This window comes from Rhinatrema bivittatum, chromosome 2 (assembly GCF_901001135.1).
Source record: "Rhinatrema bivittatum chromosome 2, aRhiBiv1.1, whole genome shotgun sequence".
Classification (NCBI taxonomy): Eukaryota; Metazoa; Chordata; class Amphibia; order Gymnophiona; family Rhinatrematidae; genus Rhinatrema; species Rhinatrema bivittatum.
The window spans coordinates 85,650,274-85,670,169 of NC_042616.1; the positions used below are offsets into that span (position 1 = coordinate 85,650,274).

The following is a 19,896-nucleotide window of genomic DNA, read 5'->3' on the forward strand; positions in this document are numbered from 1 at the left end:
CCAATACATCTCCTTTTTCCTGTGTCAACCTAATCACCTTAAGTGTAGGGGGATCAGTCTTGGTTCGTTTAGTACCATACGAAATTGTATACTGCATCTCAGGCTTGGAACCCTTACTAGCCGCCAACTGAGAAACTGGAATGAGTCCAAATACAGTCCACAAAATGGGTCTAGAAGGCAATAGGAGCTGAAAACACAGTACAGTAAGGAGGAGCAACAAAATAATGCTGCCAACTTGAGTAAACTCAACAGTGCCCCCTCTCTATATAATAATCTTAAAGATGAGTCCAAAAAACAGGTAACTGGCAAATATTCTAAAAATGTATATTTACAACATCAAAAAAAATATAATCCAAAAGTCGTCCTGTAGTCCCCTGATATGGGACCGTGTTTCGCCATGAGGCTGGGTCAAGAGGGACAAAAAAATCCTGCAATAAAACAAAGGCATATATTGATGGACAGATCAAAACATTTACTGAAGAATACAAGAAAACAAAGGCAGCTTGCCTAATACAAGAACATTTCAATCCAGCAGTACAGCAGGTAAGGAAAAAGGCTAAACAAACTCTAGTGAAGCAACAAAGTCCTTTTAACTCTAAAGATTTTAAAAATGGCGCTAAACCAGGCTCCCACATGATCCAACATGGCCAAGTGAAACAAATCCATGCCACAAGACAATACATGTAAAGTGAAATACAGTGTCAATGCATAAGAACAGTCAAGATATATAAAGTTGAGAAATGACATATATTGACATAATAAACACTAAAAGAAAGCAGAACACTCAGTCTGATGGCTAAGACATCAGGATGGAGAGACTGTAATCTAAAGACTCAACATTGTTCCCTTTGAATCAAGAAATCCACTGTTGATTACTGCTGCTCCCTTTTATATAGAGCAGATATGTGAAGTAGTAAGAGACGGAAGTCTATTTATTTAAGAACTTTTCTATACCGGTATTCAATGGGTACATCATATTGGTTTACAGATAACTTAACGTATTACAGAGAACAAGGGTAGGGGAAACAAGGGAACGATAGAGGAACCAAAGAACAAGGGGGTGAGGAGGGGTAAAATGGAATAATAGGAGAAACTAATATGAACGAGGAAGCTAGAGGAAGGTAACACGGGAAAAAGGGTACTAAAATACACAGGGGAAGAGGATTCAGACAAAAAGTGGCGTAACTATTTGTAAGAGCACCCCCCTTAGGAGGTTCAAACTGGCTGAGAACTGTGCCCTGGACAGTTCAGTGGTAGAGAGCCAGTGGCTCTCTACCACTGGCTCTCTACCACAGTTACCTGTCTTTCTTCTTTGCAAATAGCTGCAGATACAAACAGCACAGGAGCTGTTGTTTAAAGCACAGGAGCTGCCAGTTCAGAGTGTTGCTGTCCTGGCCGCGAGCACCGCGACCAGGCCCTTACCTCCTTGTTCCCGGACCTGCTTCCGCCTCCGGAGCCCTGGCTTGCGGCCTGTTTGGCGGCGTCTCAGCTGGGGCTGCGCCACCGCGAAGGTGCCTGAGGACGCCCTGCTCCTAGGCACGCGCCACTTGGGCGCCTTTCTAGCCCGTTTCCCGCCAGTGGTGACTCCGCCCAGTTCCTGACGTCAGACGCCGCAGCCTTGATAAGCCGGCCGCGGCCATTCAGTCCTCGCCTTCCAACGGATTAGCTTCCTGGTTTCCTGTTGCACTGTGCCCCGGAGTGACTCGCTTGGCTTCGTCGCTCTGTTCCTGCTACAGTACCTGCTTGGTTCCTGTTTACCTGCTATAGTTCTTGCCTGGTTCCAGTACCCGAGTCTTGTTACAGTTCCTGCCTGGTTCCAGAATCTGAACCCAGTTACAGTATTGCTACTGTCTTAGTCTGGTTCCAGTTACCTGTCCTGATCCACGACCCGCCTAACTTCCAGCGGCCGGGCCCCTACGGGCTCCTCCTGGGGGGGCTTCGGCTTCCAAGGGTGAAGCCACCTAAGTCCCAGCGGTTGGGCTCCTACGGGCTCCTCCCGGGGGAGTACCAGCTTCCAGGATGAAGAGCATCTATGTACCGCCTGAACATCTGCTTCCCGGCCTGCTATTCATTAGAGACATTGACCATCTATTCCCAGTCTCCAGCAGGTCGGCCCAAGGGTCCACTAAACTGAGACTCCCACAACACAGAGTTTGGGGCTAATTTGCTTTGTCTCTTTTCTTTTTGATAACTTATTAGAGGACAGGTGGTTTGAAACTTTCCTCTCTTGTGTGCTTTTTTTTTTTCTCAGGGTCCTAAGGGTCGGACAAGAGAAGGAGATTTTTTCCTGGACCACTTAACGAACAGTCATTAAACCAATATTGAAGAAATGTATATTTGAAAGATTATTACAAGGCAGTTTCTAACCTGCATTTTCTACATAAGATCATTGAGAAAGTATTGAAGCAGCAATTGCTGGAATTTTTGGAGGATCATACATATGTTGGATGACTACCAGCCTGGTTTTAGAAGTATTTTTAGCACTGAGACCCTATTAGTGTCGTTATTGGATGATCTGTATTTTTTTAAGGACCATGGGCAAGAAGCAGTGGTGATATGCAGACCTTCAGACCATGTTTTCAGTAATGTAGAAATGTTTGGGGGTGGGGGATGCACGGCCTGACAGGGACCTTTATTAATTAGGTTAGGGAAGGGAGAGAATCGGGACACAGGCCCTAATATTTCTTTATTTTTTTTTTCCATAATTATGTCAGAGCTAGTTAACTGAATATCTTTGAAAATATCTTGTTAAGTAGGAAGTTATCCAACCACACAGGACTGAATAACTTTAGACCTTTTTCATAATTCTGATAGCGCTAGTTAACGGAATATTTTTTAAAATATCTGGTTAAGTAGGAAGTTATTCAACCACACAAGGCTGGATAACTTTAGACCTGCACTGAAAATTGGTTAAGTTAATTGGATGACTTAACTCCTCCCTGGAACACCTCTTTTTTTATCCAACTTTATTTTAGCTAGATAAGTGGTTCAATATTCAAAACCTTGCCATTTCGATGGATAGCTTGTGAGTTATTTACCTAAATGGCTTTGAATATTGACTTCAGTATTGACCTCATGTTTCTTTTGATTTGGTTTGTTTGTCTCAATGAAGTTTGTTGTCTTCTCAAGTCAGGCTGTTGGTGCTCATTATCAGCCAGATTGCTTTATTGCAGTATACCAGGGGACAAGCTTATTATGTTTTGGCTCCTGAGTTGTATAATAGTTTGCCCTTATGATCCATCTTCAAAATGATTATTTAAGCTTTTGTAAAGCAGTAAATAATTGCAGAGGTATCCAATTTTTAGTGGAATTTTGTGAAAGGGTTAGATGAGACAGTATCTCAAAAGAGACAGAGACAGGATGGAGGAGGTCCAGAGAAGGGTGACAAAAATGGTGGGGGTCTCCATCAAATGACTTATGAAGAAAGGTTGAAGGATACAGACCTTCAGATTTCTGAAAGGTTTTAATGATGCATAATTGTCAAACCTTTTGTGTTGGAAAGATATCAATAGAACTAGATATCAATAGAGTAATGAAACTCCAGGGACGACAACTCAGAACCAACATCAGGAAATATTTCTTCATGCAGAGGGTAGTGGATGCCTGGAATGCCCTTCTGGAGGAGGTGGTGAAGACAAAAACGGTGAAAGATTTCAAAGGGGCATGGGATGAACACTGTGGATCCTTAAAGGCTAGATGATGGAAATGAAGAAAAGAGTACATGGGGGGAAACTTGCTGGTGTGGAGGTTACTACACTAAACCATTAAGCCTTCATATTGTTGATGCAACTCCATTATTGTTCTCTGCTTTAATGGCGGGAGGGAAGAGGAAAAGGGGAATTAGATTCAAACAGCAACCAACATGGACATTGAATTTTATGGTCTGGGAAAACACGTAACTTGCTGAAGCAGCTCCATTATTGCTCTCTGCTTTAACGGCAGGGTGAAAAGAGGAAAAGGGGAATTAGATTCAGGCAGCAACCAACACAGACATTGAATTTTATGGTCTAGGAAAGCAAGTAACTTGCTGATGCAGCTGTTACTACCCTTGACCGATAAGCCTGATACTTCTTGATACAACTTCAACATTGCTCTGTGCTTCAAAGGCAAGAGGTAATGGGGAATTGGACTCAGACAGCAACCTACAAGGGCCCTGACTTTCTCAGTTTGAGAAACTAAGTATGGAGGTGACCTGTATGGCGAGGCAGATGCTACCATAGGCTTGCTGGGCAGACTGGATGGACTGTTTGGCCCTTTTCTGCCATCATATTCTATGTTTTCCATGTATGCTGAGATAGCTTTCGAGTTTTAATGGGGGTGGGAGTGTGTTTTGAATAGGCTTTTTATTGTGTTTGTAAATTGCTACAGGGTCATTTGGATATACCGCCAGATCTACGCCAAGAGACCTGCCATCTAACTTTTAAGAAAAATCTAAAAACGTGGCTTTTCAGGCAAACATATACAGAATCACAAGTTTACTTAGACACCGGCCAAAAAGAAAAATAGCCCAAACACTAGATCCTAGTTTCACCTATACCCCCTTCAATACCCAACCACGTCAGATCTGAACTTCTCACCTGTTTAAGACTTCTTCTCTGATTCATCAGTCTTCCTTAACTCATGCATTTCTCGCATATTTTGCACATCAACATGGTCTATGTACCCTCATATCACAATTTAGTCTACCCTTTAATTTTTTCTAGATATCTATTCTCGCTATAAACATGCCGAACATTTACCTACGTCCTGTTGACGAGTTACTATTATTATTATCTATGTAATATTTAATTTATTATTAATATCTATATGTTACAGGTTATATGCTATATGTTATACGTTATATGTTAAGAAACGCTGTTCCATGTAACGCCTTTTGTGCGAAAGTTTTGTTATATGTAAACCGACCTGATTCGATACTTGTATTGAGAATGTCGGTATATAAAAATCCGAAATAAATAAATAAATAAATATAGTGATATAAAAATGTAAATTATAAATAAAAATAAGTGCTCATGATGTGTTATAATAACAATGATATTATATACATATGATTTATTTTGTGTACACATAGTAATATATAAAATGAGAGCAGGTAAAGACCAATATGGCCCATCCAGTCTGCCCAACAGCATTTTATCTCCTAAGGGTAAATACGTTTTCAGATTCCTGTATGGAATCCAACATTCACTTCCCTTTACCCCATGTCCCTCATCCATCTTTTTAAAGTACTACCACTGCCTTATAGGGTTTTAGCGGCTGCTCCATACCTATTACTCTAGGGATTTCTCAGAAATGTAATGGAATCCTACCACTGCTGTTTTGGACCGTAATTGTAGCTTCATGCAGGTTATCCCACTGCTTCCTTTCCTCATCTTGCCACTCGGGATTCTTTATGTTTATCTCACACTTTTTAACATTCTCTTCCTGCAATATAAGTAAATTATGGCAAATAAAGATAATATGGCCAATCCATTCTGCCCAGCAGCAAGTTGTCTATTTTGGGTCGATTTGTATACAAATTCCCTTATGGAACCTGTCATCTACTTCCCCTTCCTCTCTTCCCATTTCCCTTTTCCAACCTCTCAAAATACTGGGTTAAAGAGTTGTAACTGTTGCTCTGTGCAGGTTATTCCAATACTCTCTCAAATATTTGATGGCTTCATATCACTGCTGGGAGATGGACATAGGGGAAGGGTTCTATATGGGAATTTGTATATGTATCTACCCAAAGTAGACAAATTGCTGCTGGGCAAACTGGATGGGCCATATTTGTTTTTTTCTGCTGTCATTCACCACATTATTATGTTACATTTTCATTTTCATAAGCAAATATTCACTAGTGTTTGTTCAGGATCAGTGGACCTATCTGAAGCAAGCATTCTGGGAACGAAGTGACATAAAGCTAACTTTCAGCCTTTGTTGGATAAAGTAGTGTGCTTTCTATGACGTTGAAGCATAGAAATAAAGGATAACAATCAAAGTAAACAATATAAGGTGATAAATTTTTTATTGGACTAACCAAGGGGTCAGTATTCAAAACTTGTCCATTTATCTAAGTTAGCCAGATAGACTTATCTGGCTAACTTAGATGGGATAATCAGCGCCCAGCTATGCTGCTGAATATCCCCAAACAAATCGCTACTTAGATAAATATGAAATATCCATCTAAGTTTAGACCTGCTATTGAGCAGGTATAACTTAGGCGGATAAGTTATCCATCTAAGGCTGAAGATTGCTAATTAGCCGAATAACTTATTTGGCTAAGTAGTGCCATCCCAATCTGCGCATTGCCTGCCCACAAATTGATCGGCTAAAAGGTAGCTGAATATCGGGCCCCGAATGTTTTAGAATGTTTACTTCAGAAAGCTAGTGAAGAAGAGGGTCATTTTATAACAGCATGCATAGCAGTAAAGTTTACATGTACATTGTACACACAGACTTTCCCAAGTATTTTGAAAGTGAACTTACTGTATAAATCTGCTCTGAAAATCCTTGGGTAATTGGCTGAGTACATGTACAAATTTACAGCTTCTCCAAGCAAGTATGACTTGGGTGGGGTAACTTATGTGCACACATTTAAAAATCCCAAAGTATCTGGTATATAATCAGTCACAGTCTGGATAGCAAAGTTAGCTGGATAAACCTATCCGGCTAACTCTGAAAATTGGAGTTAGCTGGATAACTTATCTGGCTAATGTCACTCCACCCCAAAATGCCTCCAGACTGCCCCTAAGTTATCCGACTAAAGTTTAGCCAGATAATAAGAGATACGGTTAATATTTAGCTAGATCATTTAGCCGTATAGCTTCTAGGGGTGTGCAGGGAAAAAAAATTTCATTTTCGTTTTTCAGTTCACTTCCAGGAGGGTTTTTCCCCACAAATTTTGGTTCATGGAATATTTGATTCATTTCATTCGTGAAAAAAATAAAAAACAAATCAAACGTTACCGCCCCCCACAAGAAAAGAAATGAAAAATGAAAACGAGGCCCTGCAAGGCCTCACAACCCATCCCCAACACCCATCCCTCCCACTTGGAAAACATGTTGGTGCCATGATCCCCCCCGGCCCCCACTTACCCGGTACAGTGGGGATCTGCTACTGGCGAGGCCTAGGTCCAGGATGAAGCCTTGGCCTTGTATAGGCCAAGGCTGCAGTAGGACAGTGCAACCCTGGGCCCAGGCCTGAAACCGTGGTCCTGCCCACAGGCCAGGTCCCAATATTAGAGCCTCGATCCAGACCCACGCATGATGATGGGGCCAGGGCTGAGGATGGGTCCCAACACCAGGACTTCGGCCTAGACCAGAGCCCAACACCTGGCCCAGAGGCAGGTCCCAACACCAGCCGAGACCTGGCATGGAAGCCAAGTCTTGATGCCTGGGCATTTGCCTAGGCCAGAGACCGGGCCCAGGCATGACATCAGGGCTCAGCTCGGAGGCTGGGTGCTGATGCCTGAGCCTTAGCCTAGGCCATGGCCCAACACCATGGCCTGGCCTGGAGGCCAGGTCCCAATGCCAAGGCCTTGACCCAGACCCAGGCCCTATGCTAGGACTTGGCACAGAGGGGGCTTCAACTTTCACCTGCCTGTTAATGCTCTGACTGTGGAGGATTTTTGATTAATTACATACAACTTCCTTTTAGGTTGTGTCCGACACTTCCCTTGCTGTGATGTGGATATCACACAGAGGCCTGGCAGATTCTGGTGGAAAGTGAGGAAAACCTGCTTCAAAATTGTCGAACACAACTGGTTTGAAAGTTTTATCATCTTCATGATTCTGCTTAGCAGCGGTGCTCTGGTGAGTGTGACCTGCAATATTCACATGATACTGAGTTAAAGCAGGGTTAGGCAACTCTGGTCCTAGAGTGCCACAGGCAGGTCTGGTTTTCAGGTGACCCACAATAAATAGGCATGAGGTATATTTGTATGCACTACCTCCAACGTATGCAAATATACCTCATGCATATTCAGTGTGGATGTCTGGAAAGCCAGACCTGTTTGTGGCACTCCAGGACCAGAGCTGCCTACCCCCCTGTGCTAAGGCTTAAGTTATTGCAGGATTCAGAACAGTAAAACATAATTTTCATTTTACTCCAGAATTAAGGATGGGCATTCCTTCTGATTTTCCCTTAAGGGAAACAAAGGTTTTGTTTTTTTCTCCTGCTCATGACTCACTGTTTAATGTAGCATATGGGTTGGGTCTGGCCCAATGGCTCAGTGGCAGGGCTGCAGGATGCTATGCAGGAAACTGGCTTTGATTCCTGAGCCTGTCTTCTACTCCTGCAGCCAACCAGCAGTAGAATGCTATAGTCAGAGATGTCAGCCCATTGGAAAGGATGGCTCTGCCATTATTCAGTTATAACCACCTAGTAGCCAGACTCAGGGTGCATGCATGCATACCAAGTTCCTGAGGAAGTCATAGTCTGTGTGGCCTCTGGCCAGTGACATAACTAGGGCAGGACAAGCTGGGCAGCAGTCCCAGGGGAAGCTTGGAACGGGCTGCTAAATGTGGTGCCACAGGAAACATTGGCATAGGGGAACAATTCATGAAACTTGCCCTGGTACAAAAAATATCTAGTTAGGGTCACTGCTCCTGGTCGAGGACTATTATTCTGATGGCTCGGATAGGTGGAAGGGGTCAGAGTTTTATAATGGGGGAAAACCATGGCTAGCTGCGAGCAAAAGCTGATGGTGCCTTAAGCTTAGCAGGGACAGATTCCAATTGAGCTAGAAGCCCAAAGAATAAGGAGGAAATTTCTGGTCAAAAATTTAAAAAAAAGAAAAACTTTGTGGCTCTCAGATGGAAAAAAAGGCAGGTCTGTCTGACCTTAACATAAAACTGCCCATAACAAGAAGGATGGGGGTCTGAAGTGATCCAGTAACAATGCCACCTTGTTACAGAGCTGCAGCAGAAATCAGGGATCAGTCCATGGATAACCACAAAAAAATCTGTAAGCAGATCTGTTCGGCTTGCAAAAAGAGAGGTGGGATAGCCACAACTTACTATTATCAGCATGATTTGCATCATGCATTCCAGGTGTACGCAGCAGATTTCATGTGAAAATCTACAGCTTTTAGGCCATCAGCACTGTGGGTAAAGATCAGTAGCACCACACCTTTTCCTCTTCTAAAAATGGGAAAAAAAACCCCTCAAGTACCACTTCCTGTAGCAACAAACTGAAAAGTCATGGAGGACAGTCCGCTGGTGAATTGCTCAGTCCTGGATTGTTCCTTCTGCAACATTTATCATCTCATAAGAACATAAGAAGTTGCCATACTGGGTTAGACCAAGGCTCCATCAAACCCAGCATCCTGTTTCCAACAGTTGCCAATCCTGGTCGCATGTACCTGGCAAGTACCCAAACACTAAATAGATCCCATTGTTATTAATGCCAGTAATAGCAGTGGCTATTTCCTAAGTCAACTTGATTAATAGCAGTTAATATACTTCTCCAAGAACTTATCCAAACCTTTTTTAAGCCCAGCTACACTAACTGCACTAACCACCTCCTCTGGTAACAAATTTCAGAGCTTAATTGTGTGTTGAGTGCCATTTTAGCACATGTCAGCAATGTGACTCTCTTGATACATGGTCTCAGACAGACAGGATTAACTTTAAATAAATTCACCCTTCCGGAGGAAGTGGTGAAGACCAAAACTTTGAAGGATTTCAAAGGGGCGTGGGATAAATACTGTGGATCCATAAAGTCTAGAGGATGTGAATGAAGACAAGAGGCATGGGGGTGGCTTGAGGGAATGTTGGCTACTACCTAGAGATGAATATCCTTATTCAATAATGCGACTCCAACATGGCTCTATGCTTCAACAGCAAGAGGAAATGTGGAAAAAAGGATTTGCAACCACATAAAAGCAGGGGAGTAGCTTGCTTGTTACGGCGGTTACTACCCCAAACAAAAAAAAATACCTGATAATTCACTTTCAACGCAAATCCAGCATAGCTCTCTGCTTCAACGGCAAGGGAGGAAGTTTGACACTTCACACATATCCAGCATAGCTCTCTGCTTCAACGGCAGGGGAGGAAATTTTGACAATTCACGCATATCCAGCAGAGCCCTCTGCTTCAACGGCAGGGGAGCAAGTCTGATATTTCACTTTAAATGCAAAGCCAGCATAGCTTTCTGCTTCAATGGCAGGGGAGGAAGTTTGACACTTCACGCATATCTAGCATAGTCCCCTGCTTCAACGGCAGGGGAGCAAGACTGATACTTCACTTTCAATGCATAGCCAGCATGGCTCTCAGCTTCAACGGCAGGGGGGAATGAAGAAAGGTGGATCTATATTCAGGCAACAATCAACAAGGACTGAATTACATAGTCTGAATAAACAGATAAGCATGGGTGTAGCTTGCTTATTGCGGTGGTTAATACCCCTAACAAAATTAAGCTATTTCACTTAGATGCAGGTCCAACACTGCTCTCTACATTAATGGTGGGGGTGGAAGGGAAATAGAATAAAAAAAGGTTACTAAGAGCCAAGAGAAACAGATAAGTATGTGAGAGAATAAAAAGTGCGAACGCTTGCTGGGCAGACTGGATGGGCCGTTTGGTCTTCTGACGTCATTTCTATGTTTCTATGTTTCTATATGTAGGAGGGAACAAGATATTTTATTTTCTACATGGATCAGAATGCTAAAACTGGGCCTAAGTATAGCCTAGCCCCATGCTCTTTAGCTGACCTAGAGAAGTTGTATTCAGTCTTGTGCCTTTCTCTGAGTTGTCCTCACTGATTCATACTCCTATACCTTCACATTTACACACATTTTTAAGAAAAGGGCATTGTGGATCTCTGTGAAAATGTTGTCCCAAAACTCAGAGGCAGCCTCGGATGCTCAGCTTTGTCTGTTGCCAATGTTCTCCTGTCAATTTTAAGTCATATCACGTTCTCATCTTTGTCTAGAAGAACAGAGCAAAGAATTGTGGTTACCATACTAATCCCTTTGGATATGTGAGATAAAGGTTCTGCAAACAAGTTGTAGCTATTGCCTTTTTATTGGACTAACTTGTGACTAGTTTTGAGAGTTATCCTCGCTTCATCAGGTCAATAAAGAAGTGGCACATTTACACTGGGTTTTATATAGTTCAAAGTTGCCTAGGCCTTAGTCTGCTTGCATAAGCTATTACAGCTCAATAAAGTGAAGATGGGGGGAGGGGGAGGGAGGAATGCCAGAGGTAATAAGACTAAAACTTTGCAACAGAAAGAACCTATATCTGGTAATATCTTTATTAAGTCCATTTGTGTTTGCTTGACAGTATGTCGTCATCATCCTAATTTCAAATGTTTTCTGTTCTTAAGTGTTCCTAAAGTTCCCTTTAAGTACTGTGATTGTAAGGTTATTAAGGGATTGATCTTCCTTTCAGACGTTCACAACTGAGCTGTCACTCTGGTTTTCTCTGTCATGCTTTATGTTATATCTATGAGGATTGATTCTTTTCCATTTGTTTCACCATTGTCCACATTTTTTTCCATTGAATCATGAACAAAGTAGTCGTAGAGAAGCATGAATGTGAACCTTTTATTCTGAATGTCTTTCCCATATGAGTAGCTGTAGGCTTCAGTGATATGTGCTGGCATAAGTTACATCATGGTGTCTTGTAAGGTCCTGTGCTATTTTCTTCTGTATGTGGGGCTTACTATGTATAAGTTTTTGTGTCAGATTAAGCAGTAGATGGAAGGCTGGAACTAAAGGAGCATCCTGCAATAGTAATTGTTGCAGATCTCATAGAATTTTTTTCTGGTTTTGGATTGCATGTTACTAAAAGTGGTACCTGCTCTATGGGTTTTTTCCTTGTATTGTGGTAGGCTTTCTGTGGGTGTTTTGAGTGAGAATGCAGTTTTTTTGGAGCTAATAGGATGCAGTTAGATTAGAGCTTTGAGGTGCTTATTCTTGTCCTTTGGGTCAGAAAAAATATGGCCATATCATGAAGGTTGGCTGTGTATAATAAATTGTTTTCTGTCTGAAGAATGGAAGCTAGAGCTGTCAGATGGTTTTCTATATTCAGATGTTTGTAGGAGCCATTGTTGATTGACAGGCCGATGCAGATTTACCCTCAGTTATGCATGCATTTTCTGCGGGTAAGCCTTACTGCCAATGCAGCAAGGAGTTTTACCCACATCAAATGAGTGAGTAAAACTGTGAGACCTACTTAGCTCCCTCGCATAGAAATACCATGCAAGTTTGGGCATTAGACAGTAGTCTCCAATGCAGAGAGGTGAGTTTTCCCTAACCCAGGTTTTCTTAGCTCTGGAAACTTTACTCATGGTCAAAGATGGAGTCATTGCCAGCAACCTGCCAGCACTAATATTAGCAGGATTAACTGAGGAATGAGGCTTACTCCTGAGGACTGGAAAGAATAACGAGAAGAAAAGCCGACTCCTGATCTTCAAAAATAATGTTAAAAAAAAAAAACCCCAGCCTTTTTTCTCCTTATACCCAGCAGGCAGGCAGGCAGGATCTGGTTTGCTCTGAAAGTGCAGGATTCTGAGGAGGTGGGCATTTGTGTTGGATAAAACCTAAAATCAGTCAGGGCACATGAGGCAGCAAGGCGGCAACAGGCATCTCTACACACTTCTCCTCCCTTCCAAGTTAAAATATGCATTCGGCCCTACGGTGAACACACAATTTAACTCGGTCAGCGCACTTTTTACTTCCCGATTTATTAGCATGGTATTAGCTTGTTGCATCAGGAATTAAGCACACAGTTTGTTTTTGGCCAGGAGTTCATTTGAGTTATCCATCTAAATGGCTTTTGACTAATGACCTCTGTAAGTTTCGGTATTTCTTCATGAACACACTTTTCTGAAAATTGATTGAGGTATTCCTCATTTCCAATCTTATTTGTGTTCATTTTATGTGGTCCTGCTCCTGGCCCTTCCCCAGTGAATTTCGCTTTTTCCTCATTAGTTTATACATATACCTTCCCTTTATTTATACAGTTCATAATGATACACTAAATCAAGAAACCTTGAGCAGATTTGATTGCAATAACTGTAAGAAAGAAAAAAGTGATAAAAAGCAACAGATTTGCAGGGCTTATGAGATAACGAGGATTCACTATGGGTTAATCTGGAAAAAAGGAATGGAGGTTAAAAAGATAGAAAAATATAACACTAGGAAAAGAATAACAATACAGGTAAATTGTTGCAACCGTCCCTTCCCGACGGCTTCACTCCACCTACCTTTCTTTCTTTGCACCTCCTCTCGCTGTGGATGGACGCCTGGCTGCCGCGGCGTCTGCCTGCCGTCCTCTCCGGAGTCCCCGGACTGGCTTGGACGCTGCCTCCCGCCATGCTCCGCTGGTACCTTAGGGTGTGCACGCCACGCGGCCCTTACTCTTATTTCCTACTTGGCGCAAACCTCAGGAGCATCCCCCTGTGATGACATCATGCTGCCCGGATATTTAAAGCCTACGATGTTTGCTAGCCTTTGAGTTAGCAAAGGGAATCTTACGGATGGGATTCGATGTCCGTACCCAGCTACTCTGCCTGTCCAATTTTCGTTTGGACTTTTAACGCTAACGGGGTTTTCAGGTCGCTATCAGGAAACTGTTACTCGCTCCTCGAGGGCCCATTTTCCCTGACTCGCTGCCTGCTCCTATCTTCTTTTCTGCCTGGAAGGATTCGCTATCTTCAACACCAGTGAGTACTACCATCTCCACCTCAGAGCTTTCCCTGGAACCAGGTACTCGCTCCTCGAGGGCCTGCCTCCGTTCCAGCCCTAGGTTCTCCATACTCGGGCTTTGTGCATATTCCACTGTACTCATCATTCTCAGTTCTTTCCACTACAGCACTGCTACCGGAGGAGTCGCTGTTCCAGCGCCTGAGGGGATAATAGCCCAACCAGGTTACTTCTGCTGCTCACTACTACCACCTCTGGTGGCTTCACCACATTGTCTAATAAAAGATCAATCTCTGTGTTTGTGTGTCCTAAGCTGAGCCTGACCTGTGGCCCCTCACGGGACTTCCCCCCGTGGGCATGGTCAGCTGCACAGTGTCCAAGGGTTCACCCAAACCTCACTAATTATAACAGATTGCTAACTCCATGGATCTGGCACAGCTCAATTCCTTGCAGGCCATTCCAGACCTGGCCCTATGCACTGCTGAACTACAAGACACATTGGAGAAACTCACTTCAGCGTTTCATCAGCTACAAGCACAGAAGACGCAAGGCGCTACTTCCAGTAATGAAGGTCAGTTACCTGAAGTAACTATAAGGCTATGGTACCTCTGGCTGCTCCAGTTCGTTTCTCTGGAGAGATTCAAAGAACTAGAGGTTTCCTAAACCAATGCTGCATGCATTTCGCATTGCAGCCTGCACACTTCTCCACAGCCTACGCCAAGACTAATTATATTCTATCTTATCTTGATGGAAGGGCCTTGTCTTGGGCTTCAACGCTGTGGGAACGTAAGGATCCAATCCTGCAGGATATTGATGGATTTCTAGAATTATTTAAATCCGTTTTTGATGATCCTGCTCGAGTGACTGTTGCTGCTTCTGACCTGGTGGACCTGAAACAAGGCAACCGACCACTGGCTGATTTTGCAATAGAGTTCAAGACTCTTGCTACAGAATTATGCTGGGAACCTAGATGCCTGAAAACTCTCTTCTTCAGAGGTCTGAATACCCACTTGAAGGACGAGCTTGCTGCTCGTGAGACACCTGACTCGCTGGATGAACTAGTGGCTTTGGTTACTAGAATTGACCACCGGCTTCGTGATAAGGTGAAAGAACTCAAGCCTACTAAAGGACCAGTTCAGAAGGAGACTCGTGCTAAACTTGCACTTCAGATGGTTCCAGCAGTACCTATTCCCAGTGAAGAAGAACCGATGCAACTTGGTCGCAGTCATTTGACTTCAAAAGAAAGAAGATTGCGGAAGAGGCATGGCCTATGTATGTACTGTGGACAAGCTGGTCACAATGTCCCAACATGCCCTATTCGTCTGGAAAACAGATGGGCCTAAGTCCTGCAGGAGGACTGTTCTTAGGCCTCACCATGCCTTCTCCTCCGCTCTTTCTACCAGTCTCCCTGACTTGCGGACCGTCTACAATCCAAACTTTTGCCCTTGTGGATTCGAGGGCAGGAGGCAACTTTATACTTCGACGCCTAGTGGAACATTTGAGGATTCCCCTCGTTTCTTTAGAAGCTCCACTACTCTTGTCATCTATCCATGGAGAGCCTTTGCCCAGTGATTTGACTTGTCACACTGAACCAGTGACTCTTCACACCAGAGCCCTCCATACGGAGACAATTCCCTTTTTTGTGTTAGAGAAGGCCATGCACCCTATCGTTCTGGGGTTACCCTGGTTGCAGTTGCATCAGCCTCAATTCGACTGGGCCTCCTTGGAACTCTCCCGCTGGGGCCCAGGTTGTCATGGCAGATGCCTCAAGAACATTTCTCCTGTACTTTGCATACCTACAACTCCGGTGATGGCAGGACTCAGAATTGGTTCCGATTCTGGGTTCAGGGACTATCGTGAAATTTTTTTCGTATGGTCTGATCAGATTTTTTTTTTATCGGCTGCGCCCTAGCCGATAAACAAAAAACCCACACCGACCCTTTAAAACACATCCTTTAGCTTTCCCCACCCTCCCGACCCCTCCCCAAAACCTTTTAAAAGTACCTGGTGGTCCAGTGGGGGTTCCGGGAGCGATCTCCCGCTATCAGGCCGTCGGCTGCCACTAATCAAAATGGTGCCGATGGCTCTTTGCCCTTACCATGTGACAGGGTATCCGTGCCATTGGCCAGCCCCTGTCACATGGTAGGAGTAATGGACGGCCAGTGCCATCTTTAAAAATGCTGAAGTTTTGCCCACTGCTCTTTTACTTCCCTTAATTTTTTCCCATCCAGCTAATTCCTGGAGGTACTCCCTCATTTTAACAAAGTTAGAATTCCTGAAATCTAGGACTCTCACCTTTTAATGAACCTTCACCTCCAGTGCTCTAATACTGTACCACACCATATGGTGATCACTGGATCCAAGATGATTATGCACTTCAATATTAGAAACACTGGGCCAGATTTTATAACATGCGCGCGGACGTAGATTTGTTCGCGCAATCCAGCGCGAACAAATCTACGTCCGATTTTATAACATTCGCGCGCTGACGAGCGCATGTTATAAAATCTAGGGTCGGCGCATGCAGGGGGGTGCACAATTGTGCAACCTGCGTGAGCCGAGCAGCCTGCCTCCGTTCCCTCCAAGGCTGCTCCAAACTCAGAGCGGCCTCGGAGGGAACTTTCCTTCCGCCCCCCGCACCGTCCCTTCTCTTCCCCTATCTAACCTGCTCCCCAGTCCTAACTAACCCCCCCCCCCCGATCTTTATTGAAGAATTTGCGCCTGCCTACAGGCAGGCGTAACTTGCGCGCGCCAGCTCTCCACCCCCCGGCCCAGTGGCTGTTCCAGAGGCCTCGGTCCTGCCCCCGGAACGCCCATTTTTTCAAGCCCCGGTACTTATGAGCAAGATAGGCTCGGCGTGCGCAGGGGGAGGCAAGGGTAGGTTTTCGGGGGTTGCAGAGTATCTTACACGTGCAACCCTTTGAAAATCTACCCCACTGTCCCCGTTGGTAAGTACCAGGTCCAGTATCACCCCCCACCCCTTCCTTGTGGATTTTGTTACCATTTAGGGAACAGTTCTCCTTGCAAAAAATCCAGGATCTCCCTGCTTCTAGAAGACACCACAGTCTTTCTGCTTCTGCTTTAAAAAGTTTTTACTTTGAGGTTTTGCCTCTACGGCCAATTTCTTTTCAAATTCTCTCTTAGCCTGTCTTATCAATGTCTTACATTTAACTTGCCGACGCTTATGCATTATCCTATTTTCTTCTGTTGGATCCTTCTTCCAATTTTTGAATGAAGATCCTTTGGCTAAATTAGCTTCTTTCACCTGCCCTATTAACCATGCCGGTAATCGTTTTGCCTTCTTTCCACCTTTTTTAATGAGTGGAATACATCTGAACTGTGCTTCTAGGATGGTATTTTTTAACAATGTCCATGCCTCTTGCACACTTTTTACCTTTGTAGCTGCTCCTTTCAGGTTTTTTTTTTAACAATGTTTCTCATTTTATCAAAGTTTCCCTTTTGAAAGTTTAGCTCGAGAGCCATGGATTTGCTTACTGTCCCCCTTCCAGTTATTAATTCAAATTTGATCATATTATGATCACTATTGCCAAGCGGCCCCACCACCATTACCTCTCTCACCAAATCCTGTGCTCTACTGAGAATTTGATCTAAAATTGCTCCCTCTCTTGTCGGTTCCTTAACCAATTGCACCATAAAAATGTCATTCATTCCATCCAAGAACTTTATATCTCTATGTACCGATGATACATTTACCCAGTCAATATTGGGGTAATTGAAGTCTAAAAATGCAACGAAGCAACACCTTGCACATGAGCAAGTACTAGAGAACAATAGTGCAGGTACAAATCTAAGTTCCACCAAATATTTCAAACAATGTATGTTTATTTCCTGTGTTTCGCTGTGACTGCATCGGGAGGGACCCAGAATTTCAATGTAATCTTTTGGCGCTCCAGTGAATGTTACAAAAGATTACATTGAAATTCTGGGTCCCGCCCGATGCAGTCACAGCGAAACACGGGACCGTGTCGGGGGACTTTGATAAGCTATCTGTTGTTATAAGTGGAGTTGCCAGTTCAACACTCTGAAATAAACATACATTGTTTGAAATATTTGGTGGAACTTAGATTTGTACCTGCACTATTGTTCTCTGGTAATTGAAGTCTCCCATTATTACCACACTACCAATTTGGTTAGCTTCCCTAATTTCTCTTAGTATTTCACTGTCAGTCTCACCATCTTGACCAGGTGGACGGTAGTATACTCCTATCACTATAGTCTTCCCTGACACACATGGGATTTCTACCCATAAAGATTCAATTGTGCATTTAGTTTCATGCAGGATGTTTATCCTGTTGGACTCTATGCCATCCCGGACATAAAGCGCCACACCGCCTCCCAGGTGCTCCTCTCTGTCATTGCAATATAATTTGTACCCCGTTATAGCACTGTCCCATTGGTTATCCTCCTTCCACCATGTCTCTGAGATGCCAATTAAGTCTATGTCATCTTTCACTGCTATACATTCTAATTCTCCCATCTTATTTCTTAGACTTCTGGCATTATTTTTATGTTTATATTTTCATTCTGCTTTTTAATTGATAGGGATAAGTTAGAATTTTTTAGCTCAGGTGAGTTTTTAGTTACAGGCACTTGGACTACTTTTCTTATTATTGGAACCTCACTGTCGGGATGCCCTAATTCTAATGCATCATTAGTATCCTTTGAAGATACCTCTCTCCGAACCATGCGCAGCTGAGCGACTGTCGACTTTCCCCTTTGTTCTAGTTTAAAAGCTGCTCTATCTCCTTTTTAAAGGTTAGCGCCAGCAGTCAGGTTCCACCCTGGTTAAGGTGGAGCCTATCCCTTCGGAAGAGACTTCCCCTTCCCCAAAAGGTTCTCCCTAGTTCCTAACAAAACTGAATCCCTCTTCCATGCACCATCATCTCATCCTTGCATTGAAACTCCGGAGAGCTCTACCTGCCTCTGTGACCTACGCGTGGAACAGGGAGCATTTCAGAGAATGCTACCCTGGAGATTCTTTATTTAAGCTTTCTACCTAAGAGCCTACATTTGGCTTCCAGAACCTCCCTCCCACATTTTCCTATGTCGTTGGTGCCCACATGTATCACGACAGCCGGCTCTTCCTCAGCACTGTCTGAAATCCTATCTAGGTGACGTGTGAGGTCCACCACCTTCACCCCAGGTAGGCATGTTACCAGGCAATCCTCACGCCTACCAGCCACCCAGTTGTCTACATTCCTAATAATTGAATCACCAACTGTGATGGCCGACCTAACCCTTCCCTCCTGGGCAATAGGCCTTGGGGAGATATCCTCGGTGCGAAAGGACAATGCATCACCTGGAGAGCAGGTCCTTGCTACAGGATCCTCTCCTACTGCACCAGGTTCATGCTGTCCAATCATGAGACCTTCTTCTTCCAAGGCAGCACCAGGGCTGCCAGTGTGAAGTTGGGACTTTGCTACTATGTTCCTGAAGGTCTCATCTATATACCTCTCTGTCTGCCTCAGCTCCTCTCTGTCTGCCACTCTAGCCTCCAGAGATCCAGTCTAACTTCAGTTAGTCAGCCAGAGTGACTCACTGCTCTCTTGTTCAACAAATGTTGGTACCTAATCAAACCAAATCACACTACCTGAACACCTTTCCAAGGTGAGTAACTGAACTGAACTTTTCAACCTTTTTACTTAGGTATACACTGCTCCTAGCGTATTTCTAGCTTCTGGCTACTTTTTTCTTTCTTTTTTTTTCCTTTTTTGTTTTTAATATACAAACACTCTAACTTCTGCTTACTAGCTGCCTTACAGACTATTAAAAATAAACACACTAACTACTGCTTACTAGCTGCCTTACTGACTGGCTATTTAAAAATACAAACAATCTAATTTCTGTTTATTCGCTGCCTTACTGGCTATTAAAAGCACAAACACACTAATATTCCCAAATAGTTAACTTAGCCCCAATACATTTAAGAAAGACAATGTCCCAAGCAAAAACTTACTGATTCCTTTCAGCCACCAGCCAGGTGATCCTCTCCTCTCAGTGCCCCCACTGGATTGTGGGTTACTGAGCTCTTCCCTTAGATTAGAGCTGTACTAAAAATACACTAACTACTTACTATATGTATTATGTATCTTGTAATATGTATCTGCGTAATACTTAATAGGGATGATTTTAATTCTTATGTGTGCGGGGTGCATTTGTGCGCGCTACCCGGCGCGTACAAATGTACACCCGATTTGATAACATGCGCGCGCTGCTGCGCACATGTTATAAAATCGGGGGTCAG

General features: G+C 43.7%; 1 protein-coding gene across 13 annotated transcripts in view; it reads left to right on the forward strand.

Moving 5' to 3' along the window:
• LOC115084076 (sodium channel protein type 5 subunit alpha-like) overlaps nucleotides 1–19,896 on the forward strand; it is a 1,049,386-nt gene that overhangs the window by 745,924 nt on the left and 283,566 nt on the right. For all 13 annotated transcript variants that reach the window (XM_029588401.1, XM_029588411.1, XM_029588408.1 and 10 more), the window contains exon 19: nucleotides 7,639–7,793. In XM_029588401.1, coding sequence (XP_029444261.1) covers nucleotides 7,639–7,793 — 155 coding nt within the window. The remainder of the gene's footprint in view (nucleotides 1–7,638; nucleotides 7,794–19,896) is intronic.